The following is a 23,734-nucleotide window of genomic DNA, read 5'->3' as shown; positions in this document are numbered from 1 at the left end:
TGTGCTTGCATAATTGCAAAAGGGTTCTCCAATGTTTTCTCAGTTAGCCTTTTAAAATGATACCAGATTAGTAAACAGACTGTGCCTTTGGAACATTGGATGAATGGTTGCTGATAATGGGCAATGTAGATATTGCATTAAAGATCAGCCACTTCTTTCTTCAACAGTCGAGAACCCGTTTGCAATTATGTAAGCACATAATGTAATCTGAAAACTGCTGCCCTGATTAAAAAAAACAATGCAACTGATCTCAGCTGGTATTCTGTCTGTAATGGAATGGAAATATCTAAGTAACCTCAAACTTTTGACCGGTAGTGTACACCATTAACCATCTTATGATAGATAACAGTGATTACCAGGTGTTACTAGAGGCTATTATTGTTTGCACATGTGAGAGAAATAATACATGAAAAACACAAAATGGATTGTACACACAAAGCATTCATTTGTATAATGGCCACAGTTTTGTATAAAGGTGAGGGGTTAATGTGAGAAGATGAACATAGGCCTCACATGGACTGGTGTTAAACTAAAACTGAGTCACCTCAATGTAATTTCCTGAACATGAACTTCTGCTATTACAGGATTTAGCAATAAGCAAGACAATCTGCGAGAAGACATCTGAGAGGAAGGATGGTTTTCTTATCATTGTTAAATCTCTGTCTTCTTTCTCTCACACAGGCAGCAGCTGGACTTCAGTCATTTGGTAATTATTTTTGCAATAATTTCTCTTGTTAATCTGTTGTATATTTGTTTTGGGATATGACTATAAACTATGAACTCTCTGGCCTTATTCACAAAATGTTGAGGTATTAAGTACAAGATTCAAGTTTCCGCCATTAAAATAAATTAAACAATGCCTAGTAGGCTAATCAAAAGTAAAAAACAAAACAAAAACAAATTCAATATATACTTAATTGTGAAAATAATGCATATACTGTATATAATGCATATGAATAAACAGGGGTGAAAAGTAGTGTAGACCAGGTACAGTTGGTACACTTTTTGCTTTTTCCATTACCACATCAAAACTAGGAACTGAAAACACGTGATTTTTCATATGGCATTTCCTTTACTTGCCTACTAAAATATAAATAATCAAAAACATACATAAGTAGTTCATATTTGCCACAATTAGCTCAAAAACACAATAAGCTTTTTTGTTCCAACTGTACAGGTACAGTTGAGACACCCATTCGTAATTCTGTAAAGCTGCCTAACCAATTAATTGCAAATAAAAAATACCCTTAAAAATGAAAATGAATGAATTATTTGATTATTTGCTTAGTTAAAAGTAGTTAATTTGTAAAACTATATATATATATATATATATATTAATAATAAAACAATTATAACAATAATAATAGTAACAACAATAATAAAACTGATGAACATCAAATGCAAACAATAACCTAATAAACCTAATCAAAATAAATCTAATGAATAAAACACAATAGCCATTGAAATTCTACTGAGGGTACATTTGAGACAGTGTGTCTCAACTGTACCCAGCTGACCATCTCGAAAATTTTTCTAGATTTTACGATGACCTTGACACAAAGACCTTGACAAACTGACACAAAGTCATGTGTCAGTTTTTATAGCACAGATTAAGGTTTAACTTTAACAGTCATGTAAGGATGACAAGCTATCCAATATGGGTGGGACCTGGTGAAGTTAAAAACTGACCTTAGAAAACCAACTTTCGCCGATATCTTTGGACTGAAGAAGCGCATGTATTTCTTTTTTTTGTAATTTAAATTTTTATTTGCAAACATTACAAATAACAGCTCATATGGCACAGTTCACAGAGGACAAATAAAGTGAAGAGGTCAGATAGTGAAATAACATTCCAGCCAAAGCATAAGATATCCTTGTCACATGGAATGTAAAAGATGAAAAGAAAAAAAAAGAAAAAACTAAGCAGACAGAAATTACAGTGGAATCAGTTAAATAAAACTATCAAACTAAATATCAGTAAGTTAAATAGAGATGGTATAAAGATCCGGCTACAGTCCCATAATCAGGCTACTAGTAAGTAGTCAGGTGGACCATAAAGCAATCCCAAATCCCCAGAGTCTCAGGCTCTTTGCCCCTTATCCTAGCCAGCGTAACCTCATATGATGCCGTCTCACTCATAAGGAGTTTCCACTTCTGCATTGTTGGGTTTATGGGTGATTTCCAGTATCTCAATATAATTCTGGCAGCAGTGGCTAAGCGCATGAATTTCAAATTCCCCACAATCAAAGATGATGCTTATACGCATGGCTGAAGCAAAAATCACAGCTCAAGCTTGTTGCGCACAGAAGTTATTTAAGGTGTTTCAACTGTACCCCTGTGCCAACTCTACCTGGTCTACCCTACCATTATACTCAAGTAAAAGTACTGTTACTTAGGGTTAGGTAAGTTAGACTTAAGTACAAGTAAAATGGTAAATGTAGCCTACTTAGAGAAAAGTAAAAAGTAGGTCCGTTAAAATGTACTGCGAGTAAACGTCACATCACTGCGTTATATTAAGGGTAAGGGAAAAGGGGTGGGGGTTGTATGCTACTCACTCACCTGTCTGAACGCGAGTCTTGTGCTCCACGAAGTCCTTCACAATCTGCTCCATGTCCAACACTGAAAGGATTTTAGCATCTTAGCATGCTAGCCACACCCAGCATGCACCTGTTTACGCAATGTCGTAGGTGTGTTTGATTTGTGACATGTTTTTTTTTTTATCCTCTAATTCAATTTTGAAATGAAAAAAATATTGCACATATGGCAGGCAGCATTTTAAATACAGGTGCGACTTGAAATGTAGCTAAATACAAAATGCTACAAAAAAGTAGCCTACAGGTAAAATTACTGATTATTAAGATTATTTTAAAAAGTTGCCTACAAGTACGCAAAGCATTTTTTTGTTACAGTAACAAGATTAAATGCAGTGCGTTACTTCCACCCCTGGTTATGAACACGCTCAGTTCAAGATGGAGAGTGACCAATTTCCCTATTCCCAATTTTCTACCTTTCTAGCTTTTAGTTCTGAGTGAACATTGCTCTGGCAAAGGTAAATGAGATTTCTTTTACAGAACTACCTCATGACTTGGAAAATTACAATTTTTTTTTTGTCTTCTACAACAGATAATTTGGTGACGTTTGCCATGATAGGAGATACTATTACTTTGCCATGTGGCACACCCTTTATTAAATCCTGCACTTCCGTTAACTGGACCATAGCTGAAATGGTTGGATTAGAGGTGGTGAATGCTGGAAGGGTGACAGCTCCGGACGCCCTCAGGTTTGGCCTGCTAAAGGACTGCTCTCTGCAGATTAATCACCTGGTACTCGATGATGCACGCCTTTACTCTTGTCACAGTCCAGTGTTCAATTCAAGTGTTTCCCTTCAGATTCTTGAAGGTAAGGGACTCAAACCTTTCTTGAATAATTTAAAATCAATGTCACAATATTTACATCATTTTTGTTTTCATTCACCAGTTACTGAGAACCCAACTCCTGCGAATGGTACAATAGAGCTTCAGTGTTACCTCAATACATATAAAGGACTTGTCTCCAATTGTAACAAAGGGATACATATCAAGTGGATCACTGAAGATAATACACCGTTAAATGGGAACAGATTTCACTATAAACATGTCTCTGATTGCTTCTCTAAACTGTTCATCACTAAAAGACTGACAGACCATCACAGGAAATGGAAATGCCAGCTGACTCAGAATGACATGATTAAAGCTACCATCACTTATACAACAACAATAAAAGGTACTAAAAACGTCAGCGTACTCCAAATGAACAATGTGGTTCAACATGTACAAAGTGTAACCAGTGCTCCCTCTCCCCTCAGATGGTATAGAGGAAGTGTTTGCTGCAGTCGGTGAGTCAGTGTCACTCTCTTGTAGCAACACTTCCTCTCTTGGTGTGGGTGGAAGAGTGAAGTGGACTGTGGGTGAAAGGACACTGACAGATGATATCTCATCTTATAAAGACCGAACAGAGGCATTACATGTGAATAAGGACTCATCACTGGTTATTAGCAAAGTAAGTGCTCTGCATGCCGGAGACTACCAGTGTTCAGAGTCCACTGACCAGCAAAAAGTGTTTAACAAAATCAGGCTGCATACCCTTGATGGTGAGTTTTAAAACGTGTGAAGTGCCAGGACAGAGCATGTGTTGTGCTATATTTACATTGCGTAACTGCTATTAAAACATTTCCTGTCATGTTTCTCTTCTACAGTTATTTCAGAGCACGGGCCAGGAGGTGATAATCTCACTTTGACTTGTGTGCTTACCTGCATTAATGAATGTGGTAAAGACTTCAATTTAACTTGGTCTGGAGGCAGCCACAATAGCAGGCAGAGCAGTTTAATGTATGAGAAGAACACTCTAATAAACAGGCTCTTTCTCCCACTTTTGTCAATGGCATCTGCTGAATTAACTTGCTTTGTGCATAGAGAGGGTGATGTGATGGCATCAAAAAAGTGGCACACTATTAACCGTAAGTATACACTATGCTATTGTGGCATTTTCTCATAAATAGAAGCCCCACGTTTCTGACTAAGCAGAGAGAAAATTATAAGTATTTAATGTGTACAGCTCTGCAAACACCTGCGTGGGCAGTCCTTCCTCTAGCCCTCATGATATGTATAACTGCTGGAGGACTCTACGTGTACATGAAGAGGAAGCACAACAAGGATACAGGTACTGAATCTGGTTAAGGGTTAAGTCATACAACCTACAGTACAACAATTGTATGAGAATGTTTTGAGAGCCTTGATGAGAATTAAATAATACCTGATGTTTTCCCACTTGAATGTTTGCAGGAAATGAACAGTCAAGTGTTGGAATGGTGAGACACAAAACATAATTGTGCTTAAATGTTTATAGCTTTTGTCAAGCTGATGCCTTCAAATGTAATAACTCCAGTATTTCTTTTCACAGACTCATGTTTACGATGTCATTCAGGATGCAAATAATGAGGAACTAACCCAACCTGCTACCACCACCAGTGTCTATGATTTATTACAGGCTGTAAACTATAAATAAATAAAATTGTCAAGTGTTTAAAATGTCCTTGATTTCAACCATCAATAAACTATAAACATGTTTTCCATGTTTTAAAAGCTAATATTTTCTTTAACAGACTGTCGACTCGTGACTCTCGACTCTTTCGTCATGCTCATTCATCATATGACAGATATTGATTAAAATTGTATAAAAGATTTTATTGAAAGATTACATGGTAAACACGTCTCCATGTCATTTCAAATAAAAGAGATGATTGGATATATTAACACAAACAGGTTAACAGTGGGTTGTTTGGTGCAAAATGTTAAACATGTTTGGTATGTTTTTAAAATTAAAATTGTAACACTTCATAGATATTGTTTTTCCTTTTGGTGTGTTGCTACGCACTCATTGTGTTTTTATATTTTAAACGTTTTCCATGTTGCACTACTGTACACATTTTCCATGTTCTTACTTACTTTGCAAGACAAATACTTTAGAGGCGAGTAAATGTTACATGGATTATGTAAGCCAGCGATACATATTAGACAGTAAAGACTTTAATGGAAAATCTTCTTTGTCTTGAGCAGACTGAAAATAACTAATACCGGACTGCAATGAAAGAGAGAAATTTGTTATTTGTCTATTTTGATATGATGAGAATTAAAGTAGGATGTTATAATAGTAGTACTACTTACAAGTACACAGGTCTTCATCAGCGATATGTTGGTATATGCTGTTGACTCGCTGGTTTGTACGGTCTGTGAGATAGAGTTAAAAAGTTGTCAGGTAAACAAAGCAGGAGAGGTCACAGTGGCTGAACTCAAGAAGGTAGTGAGAGAATAACATGATGCTCACCCTCTGAAGGTGTAAGAGTCACAATCTCATAACCATCAAAAGTACCTGATCAACAACAAGAGAACACAAAGCTGTCATAACACTTCACTACAAAGCATTGCTCATCAAGATTAATGAAATAATAGATCAAACCTGCTGGGTGCCTCTGGGTTTGCTGTGTAATTCTATGGGTGTTGCGTCTGCGGTAAATGAACAGTCCTATCAGTGCAGCCATTATGACAATCCCAATGACGATTGAAGCTACAACAGCAATAACTGCTCCATTGCTCCCCTCCTTCCTGGTTTCCGAAATAATTTCCTCACTGGTTGTCAGTGCTGGGGAAGACAGGAAGCACACTTTAGCAACTAACACCACATTTAATAGGAAGAGTACTGATGCAATTGAATTAAGATGTAAAATATTAGAGTTTTTGTTACAATACCTGGATCCGTTGTGGTGACAACAACATTTTCCACTTCATTCGGGAAATAGAAAAGGTACATAGGAGTTATGCATATTGTCATTTGTTGTCAGTGATGATACCAAATAGTTTAAAATCTTACCTTGGACCCGAAGATTAATTTCAAAGCAGCGCAGAGTTTGTCCAAGCACATATTCACATCTGTACCAATTACTGTCATGGTAATTAACAGACTGGATAACTAATGATGTCCCATCAATTACAATCCTTTTTGAGTTGACAGATACAGGGATGCCTCCTTTCACTATTGCCCAGGAGATATTTTGGGGTCCTTGTCCTGATGTTGTGTCCACTGGGCAGTTCAGGTTAACAGGTGTGCTGGGTGCTGCCTTCATTGTTTGAAGGGTTTTACAGTCTGAAAGAAGGGAGGTTTGTGTTGTACATGACAATTATATTTGTAAAGAAACAAGAATAAGGGGAATATAATGTGAAATCTTACCTTTTACTTTTAAAGATATGTTTTTGACAGAAACTGAGTCCCAGCCTTGCCAGATTTCACATCTGTACAGTCCCTCATCAGATTTTTGTAATTTTGTCAGATAAAGAGACATTTGTCCATTTCCATTAGCTTGCCATTTTACACGCTTAGCATCCTGCAAATTGTGTGTTTTAGGCCTGGCAAGAATAACCTTCACCTGACTGGTGTTTGTGGTGTACTTAATCAATTGGACTCTGTAGCAGCTCTTTGGATCCATCACAGATACATTAAAACAAGGGAGAACTACATCTTCTTCTGGAGAAGCATTCACAGTCTCAATCCCTGGTGAGATAACGATTAAAATCAGATAAGAATAAGACCCCAAAGTACATAACATATTGTATAGTTTTTTTTCATATACACTAAAACATTCAGTGTCAGAGCAGTTAAGCAGATAGTTCAAGATTTCACAATAAATTGCGGTTAAAAAATATATTATTACAAAATAGGAGGTGTATGGGCCACTTTTTGAAGTTCAATCACAGTCACAGTTGGTATATACCAAATATGTCTTATGTATACGGACTATAAAAAAGGAAATACATTTTGAATCTCTTAAAGAAATGATTCAATGCGCTACTCACCTCTGCACTCTGATATGACTATTGGCAGGACTATTAGTAGGAGACCCTGTGAATAAAAATGTGCCATTTTCTGAGTATGTAGCTGAGTGGAGTGACAACATATCATTGTCTTATCACCTTTTTGTCTCCACCTATTCTCAGTTCTCTAAGTCACAGAAGTCTTACATAAAACTACCTCCACAGTCAAACATTGTTTTTTGTTCTGTTTACCTAATTATGTGGCCAACAGAGCCACCGTGTGGCAAGAAGAACAGGACATGATGAAATTAACAAATGGAACATGAGAGCACATGTTGCTGTCAAGTGATATGAGCTCACATTTAAATGTGAGTGGGGGAAACGAAAGAGCAGCACACCTCCCTTATACAAACATCAAGGTGCCCTTGAGCAAGGCATTAAACCCCCAACTGCTCCAGTGGAGCTGTTCAGTAGCTGGCACTGGCAGACCTGACTATGGCTGCACCGGGCGGTCTCCAGATGTAAATGTACCTGTGTGAGTGTGAATGGGCCATTCCCGAAAAAGAGAACATCACTCTAAGTGAAAGTTTCCTGAATAAAAAAAGGTTCACAAAAATAGATATGTTTTCTTATTTAAACATGCTTCATGAGCAGATTATTTCTGCAGAGTTCTGTTTCCGAACACAGTTCTCCTTGCTGCATCACTCTTCTTCCTGCATCACAATGTCAACTTATTCTTAAACTGGTGGAGATGCATCACGTTTCTGTATAGACTGCAGTGGTGGTTCTAGACCATTTCAAATGGTGGGGTCAGGTGTTACATACCACCAAATCTCCATGGGTTTATCCCATCTTTGGGAATAAAGGAGGGGTTTTAAATGTATGAAAATATTTGCCACAGTTAGGGGGGCCAGAGGGGGGTCAAGGCTTAATATTAGGGGGGCACTGACCACCCTTTCCCCCAAAACCCCACCCCTAGAACCACTTTTGATAGACCGTTGGTTAGAGCTCATACAATTGAGGTATGCTGCATGCAAACTTCTCTTATTGAGCAGTACATCTTTTTCCTACTGGTCAAATTCAGAGTTCCTGTTGAATTCTGACCATTTGCTAGAGCCTTAAATACAACAGAGGAACCTCCCTAATGCAAACTGAAACTTTGTAACTCCACTTCCTCTAGTGGCTCGATTAGAGAAATCGCAACATAGCTTTTCACACTTTCAGTGTTCACAGGCTCTCAGCACTGTACACAGAAATGGACAACAATGCTCAAGGTTAGTTTGCCTTATTTCTGCTAAGTCTCTTTGTCATTTTACAATCTTTATATTGTCTTGTATAGATAGACAATATGAATACAACAATACCCTAATGTTGTATAATATTTCACAGGAGGTAAAGCTTATGGTCTTCTCAAGTCTCAACAGGAAGAACAACTGAACTCTATCAATGAGGTGAGTCGACATGTTTAGACAAAGTCATCGAGTTACAATAGAGACAACTGGCTTTTGCAATCATGTTTTTACAACAAGGGCTGCACACATAATCATAACACCTGTGTGATACCAATGAGAATATACTGTATGTATGATTGATATGATATCATTATCACTGCCCTAGGCTTTTCTCTCAGATCCCCAGTATGCAGAAGAGGAAGACCTTAGCTCAAAGCTTGAAATGTTTAAAAGTGAGTATTCAAGAGCTATCAATCAATCCTCAATGACTTGTTTAATTATTTAGTGCAAAGTCATACATTTTGGAATGAGATTATATTTGCTTGTATTACAGAGAAGTACATGGAGTTTGATCTTAACGACAAAGGAGAAATAGGTAAACTTGCACTTCTGCTCTCAAATATGTTTAGCTACAGTTTGCAACTATCACTTTTCAGATTAAGATTCTCTTAACAAACTATATATATATATATATATATATATATATATATATATATATATATATATATATATATATATACACATATTTACCTATTACTGATTTACTATCAATTTTATAGATTTAATGGGGTTAAAACGAATGCTGGAAAAACTTGGATTGGCCAAGACTCACTTAGAGCTGAAAAAGATGATGTCAGAGGTTGTTGGAGGGACATCGAAAGACACCATCAGTTACAACGACTTCCTGAACATGATGCTGGGAAAAAGAAATGCAATTCTAAAACTGTGAGTAAATACATTCAAAGAATGGGCGGAGACCCAAAGTTGGGTCACAGGAGAATTAGGGTTAAAGGAAGATTAAGTCCCTAAATTATTCAAAGATAAATTGGTATGAAGCTACTATTGATGTTGATGGCCTTAAGTCTAAATCTAGCTGATAAAACAAGTTTGGTACGAAAAAAAACAAATCATCTCAATCCATGAATTAAAACCTGAAAAACAAAAAATGCAATAAAAAATGTAACATTGGTTCAATTTGAAAAGTAGGCCTACTCTTTACCTAAAAAGGATGTTGTGTCATGTGATAATGATTATTTAATGCAATATACTCTCTATGCTGTCTAAAGTTTACAAATGTACAGTCATGTCTTGTTTAACAGCTGACATGTCATTTTCTTCATTTAAGGATATTGATGTTTGAAGGCATGGGAAAGGAGCAGGACAAAGATGTTGCACCACCTCCTCGCAAAACCTTTTCAGACCTGCCCTGAAGAAGCTCTCCATCCCAGCAGGAAATTATTGAAACATCACTTAATGCTTTAAAATGAATGTCAATAGGGAAGACAAAATATCAAACTTATGTTTTTTATGAAATAAAAGAATCTATATAAGATGCTAGTGCATTCTGCTTTGTCTGATGGTGACCACATTACATATGTCCCTCAATTTAGCCAACTAAATGCTTTGTAACTGCTATAGTAGGCACCTATTTCGTCTCTATGATGTTGCTTTAGCTGCGTCGACCTATGATGTATGACCTAGTGATGTGGACTTCACATGGGATTGGCCATTATCATCTCAGACACAAATACCATAATATTGCTATTAGAAATATAGGAATATCACTGTGGTTTATAAGGTGTGTAGACCAGAGGTGCCCAAATTATTTTATATTAGGGGCCAAAATGTATCTGGATGATAGACCACGGGCCAAAAATAAATATTACCAAAATGTCCTTACATCAGTGAACATGTAGCCTAAACGCTTGTCCTTTCTCTGCGGTATCCTATCTATGGCATGAGGAACTTTATTTTGAAAAATCTGGTTGGCCGGAAAACGGATGTGTCATCCAGGGAGCGAGGTTAAACTAGCTAAGGTTGTAAATTGATGTGGTAACTTTATATAAAGAAGGGTGAGTAAAAGTGACTTTCTGTAAACAGTTATACACGTGCAGGAGACAATGCCTCTAAATACACATTGCAGTTACAATACTTAATTTCCACACTATCTATCTGTACTATACGCGTGAACGTTAACGATCGCTAGCAAGCAAGCTAACATTAGCAGAAGGTTAGAGACGCAAACTACGTAGCTAGCTCGGTAAAATAAAGATTCGCTATGATAACATCACATTTGTGTTCAAAGTCCCCGAGATAACAGATTGTTTGTCGCAACTCTAGTGCAGTACAATGCTTAATGTGTTTGTAAAGTTCATATCTCAATAATATGAACAGCCAGTTATTAGCTGTTAGCCACACAGTGAGGATGTAAAATAATAAATATTGGTCCACTGCAACTCTGTTTTGGTTTGTCAGGAGGATGAGCAGCTCAGAGGAGGTGTCCTGGATATCCTGGTTTTGTGGACTCAGAGGGAATGAGTTCTTCTGTGAGGTTAGTTGATAAACTGGGATTTTAGATTGAAGCCTCGATTAAAATTCACTACCAGTTTGCATCTAATAAATAAAGCTATCAAAAAATCCACAGGCACACTGAGGAAAAACATGTAGATGGGCACACCTTAGCTTTCACAGACCACACACTGAAGCATAAAGTCTAACATCAGAATGAACAGCTTCTTCCCTCAGCCAGTCAGACTGCTGCACACTTAAAACACAAACATATTCATAAATCTTTCATAATTTTATTGTATATAGTTTCATACTACATGGATGTTCTTTATACTATATCTAATACAATATTTTATTGCAGTCAGTTGTTCCCAATGATTCAGTGTTTATAGCTTGATGCTGCGGAGATGATTATAAAATATTTTATAGCTGAAATGGTAAATACATGTACATGGACTTACACGGTCAGTGTAACACTACATCTCACATTTGTATAGCCCTGAACACATACCTGCAGGTAGCAACTAAGTTACACACAAGTAATCTATTTTTGGAGTTAATAGTAATGTGTGCCATGTTGTGTCACAATGTGGTCTCACATTAAGTACATTAAGACCTATATTTAAGTGGAGCATGAAACAACTATCAGTTGCATGTCAGTCTGGATAACTGTTTAGTCTTTACACAGTGCACTTGGACTAAAACATTGCTGATGTTGTTGCCTTTGCTTTGTGATGAGGGGTACAAATTGAAATGCTTCAAATGCTGCTTGGATGTCAAGGCTGAACTATTTCAAGTCAACACTTCCCTTTTACAGCCACTTCCCTCTGCTGTTTGTAACTACCTCATTACTTTTTAGTAATTTGTTTCGACTGGTTTTAGGAAGTGGGAACGATTGAGCCCATAATATTTTTTATTGTAAATTAGGTGTGACGGTTTGTAAAATTGTATATTCTGATGTTTTGTATTTCACTTGCGTTGAATATTTGTTTTACTGACCTGCCAAGGGTCTACAGGTGGAAAATAGCACTTGTGCTACAACCTGGTACAATGCAGCTCTCGTTGTTCTTATACAATGTTAATGTTAATTTTTGCATTGTCCCTGTTTAAATAAAATAAATTAAAATAAATGTCCTTATCAGTGGCCTGTAGCAATGTGCTGCTGCTTGCAATAGTAATTAATGCCATTAATAGCCATCCATTGTCTCCAATTGTGTGTTACAGGTTGATGAGGATTACATACAGGACAAGTTTAACCTGACAGGTCTGAATGAGCAGGTGCCTCACTATCGCCAGGCTTTGGACATGATTCTCGACCTCGAGCCAGGTGAGAATATATAGGAAGTAGCAGTTCCCATGTGAAAAACAAAGCAGAGTCCACGCTTTTAACTGCCTAAATCACTTTCATTTGACAGATGAGGAACTTGAAGACAACCCCAATCAGAGTGACTTGATAGAGCAGGCAGCAGAGATGCTCTACGGGCTCATACATGCACGTTACATCCTCACAAACCGAGGCATTGCACAGATGGTAGGCTATTACATAATCATTTCACATTCTTACATGCCCCGTGACATGAATCAACAGTGATTTCTAAATGTGTTGTTCTCCATAGTTGGAAAAGTATCAACAAGGGGATTTTGGCTATTGCCCCAGAGTCTATTGTGAGAATCAGCCAATGCTTCCTATTGGTAAGTCTGACTGTTTCTTACCTTCTTATCTCCATTACACAAATGCCATGCTGCATCTTTGACCTTTGTCAGTGACTGCAGAATAAAGACATACTCACCTCTCTCTCGTCTGATGTAGGTTTGTCAGACATCCCTGGCGAAGCAATGGTGAAGCTATATTGCCCAAAATGCATGGATGTTTACACCCCTAAATCCTCCAGACACCACCACACAGATGGAGCCTATTTTGGGACAGGGTTCCCCCACATGCTGTTCATGGTGCACCCAGAGTATCGTCCAAAGCGACCAGCCAACCAGTTTGTGCCAAGGTGAGTTGACTAATGCTATTTATTGTTAGCTAGGGCTGCAGCTATCGATTCTTTTTGTAATCGATTAATCTAGCACTTTATCAATCGATTAATCGGATACATCTTTTTTTGCGTTTTTAAACAATCCAAACTAGGGAAAAAAGCAATATTTTCGGAAAAAGCAACATTTGTATTGCCTACATTGCTTACAATATCATCTCTCAAAAAACTAAACATATTAAGTGCATTTAAGTGCCATATTACATTGTTTTTAAAGATTTTTTTTTCCCAAATGATATCAACCTCAAACTAAGGCATACATTAAACATACACAAACATTACATTAAGTTGTGCAACTTAACTTTCAGAACTACAAGTTTCAACCTGAGACTGATCTGTATATACAGTAGGCCTATATGTAAATCTTAGTTATACTCAACCTATTTTCATTTATATATTTGATTATACGCGTCGGCTCATCAGATCGAGGTCACCACTACGTATTTTCTTGTCTTTGATTTTGGTAGTTGTTGTGTTTGGTGTAGTTTCATCGTCCATACGACTCTGTGTGGACGATGAAACTCTGAATGGATGATTAAGTTAGACGTCGTGCTATTATCGTGGTAAGCTAGTTTGATTTTGCAGTAGACACACTGTACAGAGTTTTAGTTTTAATTACGTTTGAACTGATTCCAAACTTTGGACACTTTCTGTCGTTTTCTCAAGCCTGTCTCCCTTTTAGCCCCTCGCTATTAGTGATGTGTGGATCAATACTAAAGTATCAATATTTACGATCCCAACGTCTCCTGCTCTAGTATCGATTCTCATGTAAAAAGATCGATATTTAAACTCAGTAATTTGGAGTGAGTGTTTATGTTATCATAAGTAACTTGTTGTCACCCGAAAAGTCTAATTATATCCGGTTAGGGGAAGGAACTACTTCTCCTTCCGCCAGTCAATTGTGTGTGCACTGCGGCTCTGTGACTGTTCAAGAGTTCCCCGGAATCCCTGCATTCTTACAACAAGCTAACAGAAAGCAGTTTGTTCAAATAGAAAATACTAGTGAAACATGAAGTTAGCTATCCTAATGAAATAAATGCAACAATGAGTAGCTTTCCCGAGATCAGTGCTAAGAGTGTATTGAGAGAGGCTGCATATAGCCCATAGTTAAAACTAATAGAATTTAGAGGGATCTTTTTCTTCCGCCTGGACATCATGCTGTACAACAACTCCTAGTCATGGCAGGGTGGACAATAGACTAAAGAACAATTTCTACCTCCATCTGTACTCTTTACTTCCATCTACACTCCATTTGCACTGCTTACTGTGACTACTGTGTTATAAGTTAATTTGATTTTTAATATAGGTTTAATCTATGTATTTTTCATATGCTACTGGATACTTGAATTTCCCTCTAGATAAAAAGTATTGGCATTGGTATTGGTATCGGCAATACCAGCCTGGGTATTACTTGGTATCGGATCGAATAGGAATTAAGTGGTATCGCACATCACTACTCGCTATTTACGCTCTGGCATGTGTCGCCCATGCAGCAGACTGAGCCTCGTCTGTGCGACAGTAATAATGCTCAGTGCAGAAACACCATCTGTCAGCGATACAACGTTGGTAACATTGATTTAACGAAGCTTCGAGGCAGTCATTTTGCATCGAGGATTTTTTGTAATCGAATTATTCGAGTTATTCAAGGAATCATTTCAGCCCTATTGTTAGCATTAACTTTAACTAGCTAACATGCTTTTTATTAGTATGTTTTAATTGATTGGCAACCAAAAGACCAGATGTTTGTCATAATTTAATTTAAATCATCAATCATTTTTATACAGTTTGTTTGGTGTATCTGTACTCGGGTATCATATCGGAACTGCTATTAAGATTGTATACAATACTCAGCCCTTGACCTCAGAAGTAAAATGAAAATCCCTTCTGTCCACGAAGTGATTGTATTTGATGTTTTTTTTTTTTTTTCTTTCAGGCTATATGGTTTCAAAATTCACCCAATGGCTTATCAACTCCAACTTCAAGCTGCGTCAAGTTTCAAGAGCCCAGTCAAGACAATTCGCTAGAACACCGCTTTGACGAACACAGTGGACTTAAAGACTTTGTTTACTATTTGTTTAAAGGAATAGAGGATATATTCCCAATCAATGCCTGTACAGTTGCCCACCCTCACCTCTGTGTTTATAGACCCTTTCAGATTCAGACCTTTTCTCTCATTTAGTGAAACACTGTTACAGTTGAGCTGATCATTTTTTTCCGTATTAAACATGTAATTATTCCCAAATGGTCATTCTCCTAATACAGTCTTAACTTTAATTGATTTCAATGCATCTTTTCACATTCAAGGGTTGTTTCTCTGAAACAGAAAAGTGGCTTGAACTCCGTGATGATGAAGGCTACAGTGTGCTTTGTGGCTTAATTGCAGGTGATTGAATGTAACAGAAAATCTTGCCACCAGCCCGACACGTTTGCCTTATCAGCGATACAGTCAGTCACTAACAGTAAATTAGTTAACATTAAATTGCATCAAATCATTAACTTGTGCTGCAGAACTGATTTTCAAATGTGCATAAGATTTTATTCAGTTAAGATGGATTTTATTTGAAAACAGCAATATGTGTAAATGTGATCAGGTGCTATATTTCCAAGAAACAATCAATCAATACCAAATTAAAAGGTAGAAATTATCTTAAAAAATGGACCTATGCTTGATTTTAATTCTATTATTACACTGTTGAATTTACTTTTTAATGCAGTGGTTATATGTACTTGATTGTTTAAACTGTTAATATTTTCCTGATAAGCCTGTATTTGTATTTTCATCATGTTTACCATATGTTATTACAATCTTCTCAAAAGTTTGGTGCAGCAACATCTACTGTAGAGCAATTGAATGGCATTCAATATTTTTTTCTTACCAAGATCTTTGATCTTTTTAAATTGTATGCTTCACAGATAAGACAGCCGAATAAAATGCAAAATAATGCCTTCTTTTATTTTTTTTTAATTAAAAGACAGGGATAAGTCACAAAGCAACAATATTTTCCATCGTCTAAAAACTATTTTCTTCATGTGAAATTCTACATTTTTCTTCCAGGAGAGGTATCTGTTGTCCATGTAGCTACAATACCAATGGCTTTTCTAACAAACATTCCATCTAAAAGGGATTCATGTATTTTAAACATTTCCTCTTCTATGGAAAAGCACAGGACACAGCAAGTGAGAGAGCAATCTACTTCTATGTGGTGAAAAGGCTTTACAAACTTGGTTGATAATTAATGCAATATTTAACATTGTGACATCTCTAGTGGAAGCCTGGAAACCAGCTTGTGTTTAAACATAATACATCAAATCACACAAGATTTACAATACAAATAAATTACTGTATAGTAGAACATGTAAAAAAAAAAGACAACTTGTGCTCCTATGAGAGAAAAAGCCACATATACTGGGACAGCTGCCTTCAGCTCTTACATGTGTGGTTACTGTGACATACAAGCTTTGTTTTTATTGACCTCACCCTTTAAAGGAGGGATGGATATACATATTCGGACATTCCTCATACAATCATAGGGAGGTCTGTAGTAGTCTTACAAAGAATATCAAACCTGAGATACACAGACCAAAGCTTGTAAATCTTTTCTTATCAACCAAGAATTTTCAAAGCAATAATGACATCTACGCTACTGAACAAAAACATAGGGCTGAGGGAAGCACTCCATTGTCATATGGAAATTGTGAAAGGTTTGATAAACTTGTTGGACTACAAGACGAAACGAATAAGAATGATTCAGGGTGTCAGGCAAGACGGGTAAGCAAATCTTAAGTAGAGACCTCGAAATTCAGTAAACAGAACAATGGTAACCTACAATTTAAAGAGCAGATGGATGAATAACTTAAAAACCTCAAATTTGTACAAATACTATAAAAGCCTTAAGTCTATAAAATAGAGGAATATTTCAAAATAGATCCATTTTTAATTCAAACTTTACAATAATGTGTAGGCTACTGGTTCTTGGCTGATTAGGGAAGAAGGGATTTTTAAGTTGTTTTGTTTTTGTACCTGAGCAGTGAACAAAGCCAAACAATTTGTGCACAGCATATCTTTGTTCACATATTGATGTGAGGTATGTCATTTCATAAAAAAAAAAATTGTCTCTCCTGAATTAAATAGACAAGTAAACAACAAAAAAAGTATTCCCTTGAATGTAGACTTAGCGTTCCCTTAAGCAGCACCGAGGGAATAAATGCTGATAATGGTGTCTAAGCTGGAATGGAAACAGTGCATTTGTATAAAGTCAACAATGTAAAAACCACTAGGAAAATAAAAGCATTTAAAAGCAAACATAACTGACACCACTCAACTGAAAATGTATTTTTTTTTTTTTACCACTAAAAGTGTGTCCACTAAGCTTTTATTACCACCTGAATGAGATGAGCATTTGATCAACCTCGAGCACTGTGCAGCCCTACCTACAACTGAGAAAGAAAACAACGAGGATCTGCTAAGATTTATCTACTTAGTTATCCGTAATGGGGCAGATTTATGAAATATTTCCTTTTGGATATGTGTGCGCAGATAGAGCTGGTCAGTGTGTGTCAGAGGTGGAAAGTTAAAGGAATAAATGCAGGTGGTGATTCAGTTACAATGCTGATGCTCCGCCGTCTTTCTCCTGCAAGACAGATATTATGTGCACTTGTATTAGTCCTAATATGAATTAGTAAAGTCAAAGTTCTCCTCATCTTTATTATATGGTGCTTAATGGAAACGCTGGACATAACCAGGCAAGCTGTTTCATCCCGTTTCCAGTCTTTATGCTAAGCTAAGCTAACTGTCTCCTGGCTGTAGCTCCGTATTGAGAGTGGTATCGATCTTCTCATCTAACTCTCAGCAAGAACGCTAATACTGCCAATTCCCAAAATGTCAAACTAGCCCTTTAATATTCTGTCCATTACTGTTCTGTGACATGGGCAGAGGGTTTTTTACCTTAGCTTGGTCGATGTCAGAGTCTGCAGTGATGACGATTCTCTTCTCCATGCGAGTCTCCGAAGATCCGCCTTTTACTACCTGGTGGAGGGAAGAAAAATATATAACCGAGGGGCAAACAAGATAAAATAAAATCAACAAAGGGCAAGATCGTACTGCTAACCTTTGAGATGTGAGTGGTAGTGGTGGTGACTGTGGTGCCACTGGTAGTCTCAGAGGTAACAGTCTTGGAGCTGGACACAGTTGTGTCATCCTTGTCCTCTTCTGTCCCATCTGCTGCCACCTGAGGAAAAAAACAAAAAAAGACCAAAACAGGTAGACTGAGTAATCATATTTAGATAACATGAGCTTCAGCCAGGGAAGGTGCAGTGCTGCTTCATGTTTATTCTGGAGCCCCCTGGCCTGGTCCTCCCAGACCTGCTTGCTCTATAGTGCTGATATCTCCTTCATGCTGACACAGATCTGGGCTGAGCAGGTGCTAGAGCCCCTACCTTTGAAGACTCATAGATGATGCTCTTGGTCGGGACGATAGGGACCTCTGTGGTGGAGATGCCACTGGGTAAGGAGTTGGAGACAGCTGTGATGGTGACTGTCTGGGTCTGCACCAGAGGGGGCTGTGGATGGGAGCATAGCCCCATGAGTGGCTGTTTAAGCAGACACTTTGCACCTCACAGCAACTAATTTGTTTCACACCATGCATTCCCTTCTAAGCTTTTGCCTGTGTGGAGTGATTTCCCCCACAACAGCCCATTCTTCTCACCAAATTTGTTTATGAACTTTTTGGAAACAACAGAATCACCGTGTTACTTCCCTTCCCACCACCAACTACTACAAAGGAAACATGGAAACAGTAAGCCATAAAGATGATGAAAGTAAAGCCAATGTGTAAAACACAATATTCTGTGGTGGAAAAGAATGTGCGACCCATCACCATAGCTGAGAACCCACCACTGTGCAACACCTCTGCAGCAACCAGTTACATTTGAATGATGAGCATCTTAACCGTTACAGATTCACGTTTTCGATTTGCAATGGTGCTGCAAAGGAGTGAGCAAGAGTGCGTCAGCCTCAAAATGATACAGAGGCCAAGCAGAGACGGAATCAGCGTCACCCTGAGGGGGTCAGGAGGCTACCTGGAAGCAGCGTACGACCTGTGGACCATCGCCCCTGAAATAGGAAGCCGGGGAAGATCCAGCTATCTTTCCAGAGCACTCCGACACTTCGGTACACGATCCTTCTTCCTCCTGCGTCCCATCTAAAGCTTTACAGCATGGGTCAAGGGAGGGAGGCAGCTGCGCCATCTCCACCTCTAGGATGGGCACCAAGGAGGTCTCAAAAACTACAACCACTTCCTGATCACATGACTCCTCCTCAACTGGAGCACCGTGGGCGTCAACGCCATCAGACACACTCTTGTGGCTTACAGTGGGCCTTGGTATGCCTGAAAAGCCCAAATTGCTGCTGGTTTCCTCATGTGCAGTCTTTGTCTCTGAACCATTGCAAAGGAAGCTAATGCTCTAAAAAAAAGACACAACACAGTCACTATGTGATCATGGGTAGGTGAAGTGTTTCCTACTGACATGGTATGAATAGTAAGTCATATATTATATAGATTATAATGCATGCATGTTATATACAACTTTGTATATACCCCCCCCCCCCCCCCCCCCAAACCCACCCCCCCAAAAAAAAAAAAAAAAAAAAAAAAAAAAAAAAAAAAAAAAAAAAAAAAAAAAAAAAAAAAAAAAAAAAAAAAAAAAAAAAAAAAAAAAAAAAAAAAAAAAAAAAAAAAAAAAAAAAAAAAAAAAAAAAAAAAAAAAAAAAAAAAAAAAAAACTAAAAAAATCAAAAAAAAAAAAAAAAAAAAAAAAAAAAAAAAAAAAAAAAAAAAAAAAAAAAAAAAAAAAAAAAAAAAAAAAAAAAAAAAAAAAAAAAAAAAAAAAAAAAAAAAAAAAAAAAATAAAAAAAAAAAAAAAAAAAAAAAAAAAAAAAAAAAAAAAAAAAAAAAAAAAAAAAAAAAAAAAAAAAAAAAAAAAAAAAAAAAAAAAAAAAAAAAAAAAAAAAAAAAAAAAAAAAAAAAAAAAAAAAAAAAATAATAAAAATTGAACGCACTTGTATGTACAGTAGAAGAGGATGATGATTTTTGGCTTATATTAGAATTTATATGACAAAATCAACAGTTTTAACGCCATAGCTTAACAAAACGTTACGTATATCCCTTCATGGTCAAAATGTACTTTTTTCTAACTGATTTCCACATGACATGCTACAGTATCTCACCAAATAAGATGGATTCTGAATACAGGTATTGCTCCATATTGTTTATTTCATGCATGAATAGAACTCAGTATGCGTCAGAATGAAATGGATTTTTTTTTTGCTTGAATATTCTTTCAATAGCGAGGGACTGCAAAAATGGCATGCCACTTACACTACTTTTGATAGACCGTCAAAAACAAAAAAAAGTTTCATTTGAAGAAAACTGCAAACTTAAGTAACAATTTCAAGGAACAAACAATCATATGAACTGTATATGGAATGCCTTTTATTCTTTGGTCAAAGTTGATTGTCAAAAAGTCATGCAACAAGTAATCTCTTGCAGTTGCTACATACTGCCTCGCCAAATACTGGTGAAGGACAAAGAGTTTTAATAAGTATTACAATTAAGCTGCCTCGAGGTCTCAGGAAATACTAAACTGTGACAAAGAATATTAAGTTTCTCAGTAACAAGACTGCTGTTTTCTGGTGCTTATTTAACGTGGGTTTAGGAAAAAAAAGTTTATAAATCCATAAACCACATCACAGTGATCAGCTTAGACAACATCCTTAGACAACCGACAATATAAATGTACTTCAAAACGTGTATAAAAGCAAGCTCAAAGTGATATGGTCAGACATTATAAGCCTCCAGATAAAAGTCAGTTGTTAGGTAATATTGGTTGATGCAAAGTCCAAAAGACAACACAGAAAATGCAAAAAGACTAGTGGCTTGATTGTCATTTCCAGTCCTAATCACCTTTGGAGAACAGGATTGTTTCTGGCTGTAGAAACCAGGTCAATTGTTTTGTAGTGGGGAACAGAAGGAATGAACGTCTTGTCCCACATAGGCCAGAAAAAAGGGAAGCTTCTCAAGTGGAGCAGAGGATGAGAGATGAAGAATGCTACGGAGATGTTGGAGAGGAGGCGAAGGAAGGAGTGGAGGAGAAGAGAAAGCTAGAGGTTGATGGGTGGATGGACTAGGTGCGGTCTCCGCGGGTCACACTCGCACCTTTGTGGGATTTCCGCAGGGTCGAGACGGCCCCTCAGCTGCGTTTGGAGTAGAAGTCTAGCAGGGGGCCGCGTGGGAGGCGGATGACAAACTAAGGGGGGGAGGAGGAGGAGGGCAGAGAGAGGAAGGAATTTTGAAATGAGCGAAAAAAGCCAGAGTTGCGCAATAACCGATAATTGAAATTATAAAATGTCATTTTGATAGTAACGTTTGTTATCCAGAGCATGGAAATGTTACTTGCACATGCAATTTTTTCGTATATTTTTCCATGTCCAACAATTAATTTTTTTGAATAGACAGAAAGTCATCCACATTTGTAGTATCTTATTTTAAAAATAATTTTATACATTTCTGAGATGGAACTATCTCAGTAAGCTAAGGCCAATAGAGTCAGCACAGCCGGAATGATCTTGGGCCTCTAGCTTGAGGATGTTAAATTGGCGCAGATTCCCCGTTAACTGTTTGAGTAAATGGATTTGATTTGTCTGGAGGCTGCTGCATAGCAACAAAGCAATGAATTGAAAACTTCATGTCATTCATCTGAGCTGAAAGTAACGGGTCAGAAAGTAGCAGGAGTGATTCTGCTGTTGCGTGTCAAACTTGCAAACCAACATTAATATCAATGTGTCTTTTCTTACAGTGGAGCCCCTTAGTCTTTTGTCAGTACACGACTGAAGGTTAAGTAGAATGACAAATTGGCCTGTTAAACTGAGCATACACAGTGGGTGTCCACTCCACTAGGCAGATAACATTTGACCAGTGCCATACTGTTGACTGCTTACATCAAACATGTTGTACGTTTTTTCTGATTCATCTCCTCACTACAGACTCTAAGCTGTCAGCTTTGCTTTGCTTTGATTTCAGTGCAATTCTTATGCATCCTGACAACTTGATGTACTTGGAGGCATTTATGTCCAAGATTAAAAATGCTGTGTGTCCAAACAGTTATGCTGCAGTGGAGTTTATGTCTCGCCAAAAGGCATGAAACATGAACCTCAGTAGAATTACACTTGTTCATTCATTCATATGACAGCAGCTCAACCAGATTGGGAATCTGTTTTTAGTTCGCTGAATAGCTTTCACATAATCTTTGTAACTGCAACATAACTATTAATACCGGTAATGACACAATTGTATTAGTTTTATAAAGGAATCCTGTGATAGTTATACATTATTCTCTACAACAGGGAGAGTGGGCAGAACATATTTATACAACTGTGAATGAGGCCTTGTCTCTTCATGGGAAAAAAAAATAAACGTAACTTGGAGAGAGCATCAGCCAAAAGAAAATGTAAAAGCAGCGTGAAAAGAAAGCGTGCAAAGCTAAAAGTATTAAAAGCAGAAAGAAAGCTCATCAATGAAGAAAGGACAGATGAAAGGTGGGAAAAGCTCAATTCTGCTCAGTGTCAGCAGAACGTGCAAAACTTCATCTGGGAGGCATGCGGTAAACCTTTCAACGTCAGTTCCGTCAGTCATTCAATACAAACAGGTCAGAGGTATCCGATGCAGATAAGATGAACCAAAGTGAGTTCTCAGAGAGTAGACAACCTGTCCCAAAGATGCCTCACCCACATCAGTCTTTTGAGTGAAAGAACAGAAGTACAGACCCTATTCATCAAGTCAAACTGCATTCTTTGTACACATGCAGGTGCTGCATACCACATGCTATCTCCTTGAATAGGTCTGTACATGCACACACACAATCCATTACACTCAGACTGTTAGAGAACCAGGAATGACAACTGGAAGAGCCTGATCCCTTCTTCTATCACTTGCTTTCATTTGAATATATTTATCATTAACAAAGAACTCAATCAAATGTAGCAATTCAATGCTCAAATTACACAAACATTTACCAATTACTTAAACACAAGAAGTTAGCAAGAATTTCAGGTTCCTCTGTTCCATTTCAAATCCATGCACACTGTGCTCACACTAGTGCAGTTTTCCAATCAAGTGCAATCATCTCTGAAAATGCAGAGCCATGGAAAACAAATGTGATGACGCATGTATAAACACAGATTTAACCATGCCAATCCAGGAATTCTTAGTATTCATGATGATTTTCTAATTCAATTTAAATGAAACAGTTTGCTTTTTTTGCTCTAATTCCTGAACTGGCAGACTTACAGTAGGTTAAATCAACTAAAAATGATTTGGTGGCGAGGGGTTTCCGTGGGACACTTACCCCATCTGCACTGGGCAGAGGCTGACCATTGATACCCAGGGTACGGAACGGAGAGTGCGTGGACAGGCGCTTGTCCCACTCACTGGGCCTGGTCTCCGGGGCGGCTTCCATGAAGTTCCTCTTCAGCTCACTGATGCTGGCATGGTGCCGGAGCAGGTCCTCCTGAGGCTTATCAAACTCCTATACAGAGGAAAGTCGAGAAGGGAAACAAA

General features: G+C 37.5%; 5 protein-coding genes across 16 annotated transcripts in view; 3 read left to right on the top strand and 2 right to left on the bottom strand.

The window, feature by feature from the left end:
- Window positions 1–548: 548 nt before the first annotated feature.
- On the top strand, window positions 549–5,125 carry LOC120563154. 2 transcript variants are annotated; one of them, XM_039807290.1, is made up of 8 exons: window positions 562–706; window positions 3,124–3,399; window positions 3,478–3,762; window positions 3,845–4,129; window positions 4,235–4,495; window positions 4,594–4,698; window positions 4,821–4,846; window positions 4,939–5,125. In XM_039807290.1, the coding sequence occupies exons 1-8, from the start codon at window positions 634–636 to the stop codon at window positions 5,041–5,043; spliced, it is 1,416 nt and encodes a 471-aa protein (XP_039663224.1). In that variant the 5' UTR covers window positions 562–633; the 3' UTR covers window positions 5,044–5,125. The 2 variants fall into 2 exon arrangements, with proteins under 2 accessions (XP_039663223.1, XP_039663224.1); XM_039807289.1 differs by having other exon boundaries at window positions 549–706; window positions 3,124–3,762.
- Window positions 5,126–5,201: 76 nt separating this feature from the next.
- LOC120563155 lies at window positions 5,202–7,509 on the bottom strand. Its single transcript, XM_039807291.1, has 8 exons — window positions 7,386–7,509; window positions 6,763–7,083; window positions 6,406–6,678; window positions 6,285–6,317; window positions 5,995–6,177; window positions 5,863–5,907; window positions 5,703–5,765; window positions 5,202–5,616 (listed from the first exon to the last, which is right to left on the bottom strand). The coding sequence occupies exons 1-8, from the start codon at window positions 7,489–7,491 to the stop codon at window positions 5,606–5,608; spliced, it is 1,035 nt and encodes a 344-aa protein (XP_039663225.1). The 5' UTR covers window positions 7,492–7,509; the 3' UTR covers window positions 5,202–5,605.
- Window positions 7,510–8,485: 976 nt separating this feature from the next.
- Window positions 8,486–10,127, top strand: LOC120562962 (allograft inflammatory factor 1-like). Of its 2 annotated transcripts, none has more exons than XM_039806935.1 (6): window positions 8,486–8,617; window positions 8,733–8,794; window positions 8,961–9,027; window positions 9,129–9,170; window positions 9,355–9,520; window positions 9,921–10,127. In XM_039806935.1, the coding sequence occupies exons 1-6, from the start codon at window positions 8,599–8,601 to the stop codon at window positions 10,003–10,005; spliced, it is 441 nt and encodes a 146-aa protein (XP_039662869.1). In that variant the 5' UTR covers window positions 8,486–8,598; the 3' UTR covers window positions 10,006–10,127. The 2 variants fall into 2 exon arrangements, with proteins under 2 accessions (XP_039662869.1, XP_039662870.1); XM_039806936.1 differs by having other exon boundaries at window positions 8,593–8,617; window positions 8,974–9,027.
- Window positions 10,128–10,252: 125 nt separating this feature from the next.
- LOC120562961 (casein kinase II subunit beta) lies at window positions 10,253–16,066 on the top strand. The gene is made up of 7 exons (XM_039806934.1): window positions 10,253–10,647; window positions 11,051–11,126; window positions 12,308–12,410; window positions 12,499–12,614; window positions 12,700–12,775; window positions 12,894–13,083; window positions 15,056–16,066. The coding sequence occupies exons 2-7, from the start codon at window positions 11,055–11,057 to the stop codon at window positions 15,144–15,146; spliced, it is 648 nt and encodes a 215-aa protein (XP_039662868.1). The 5' UTR covers window positions 10,253–10,647; window positions 11,051–11,054; the 3' UTR covers window positions 15,147–16,066.
- LOC120562959 (titin-like) overlaps window positions 16,055–23,734 on the bottom strand; it is a 24,412-nt gene continuing 16,732 nt past the window's right edge. For 8 of the 10 annotated variants that reach the window (XM_039806924.1, XM_039806925.1, XM_039806926.1 and 5 more), the window contains 6 exons: window positions 23,523–23,702; window positions 19,201–19,584; window positions 18,559–18,681; window positions 18,231–18,350; window positions 18,068–18,148; window positions 16,055–17,753 (listed from right to left, as the gene is read on the bottom strand). In XM_039806924.1, the coding sequence (XP_039662858.1) occupies window positions 17,724–17,753; window positions 18,068–18,148; window positions 18,231–18,350; window positions 18,559–18,681; window positions 19,201–19,584; window positions 23,523–23,702 (918 nt within the window). In that variant the 3' untranslated portion in view covers window positions 16,055–17,723. Of the gene's footprint in view, window positions 17,754–18,067; window positions 18,149–18,230; window positions 18,351–18,558; window positions 18,682–19,200; window positions 19,585–20,589; window positions 21,426–23,522; window positions 23,703–23,734 lie in introns of those variants that run through there. The other 2 variants (XM_039806932.1, XM_039806933.1) reach the window with 2 other exon arrangements.

This window comes from Perca fluviatilis, chromosome 7, assembly GCF_010015445.1.
Source record: "Perca fluviatilis chromosome 7, GENO_Pfluv_1.0, whole genome shotgun sequence".
Lineage (NCBI taxonomy): Eukaryota > Metazoa > Chordata > Actinopteri > Perciformes > Percidae > Perca > Perca fluviatilis.
The sequence above is the reverse complement of the archived record's forward strand: the minus strand, read 5'-3'. Positions and strand labels throughout refer to the sequence as shown.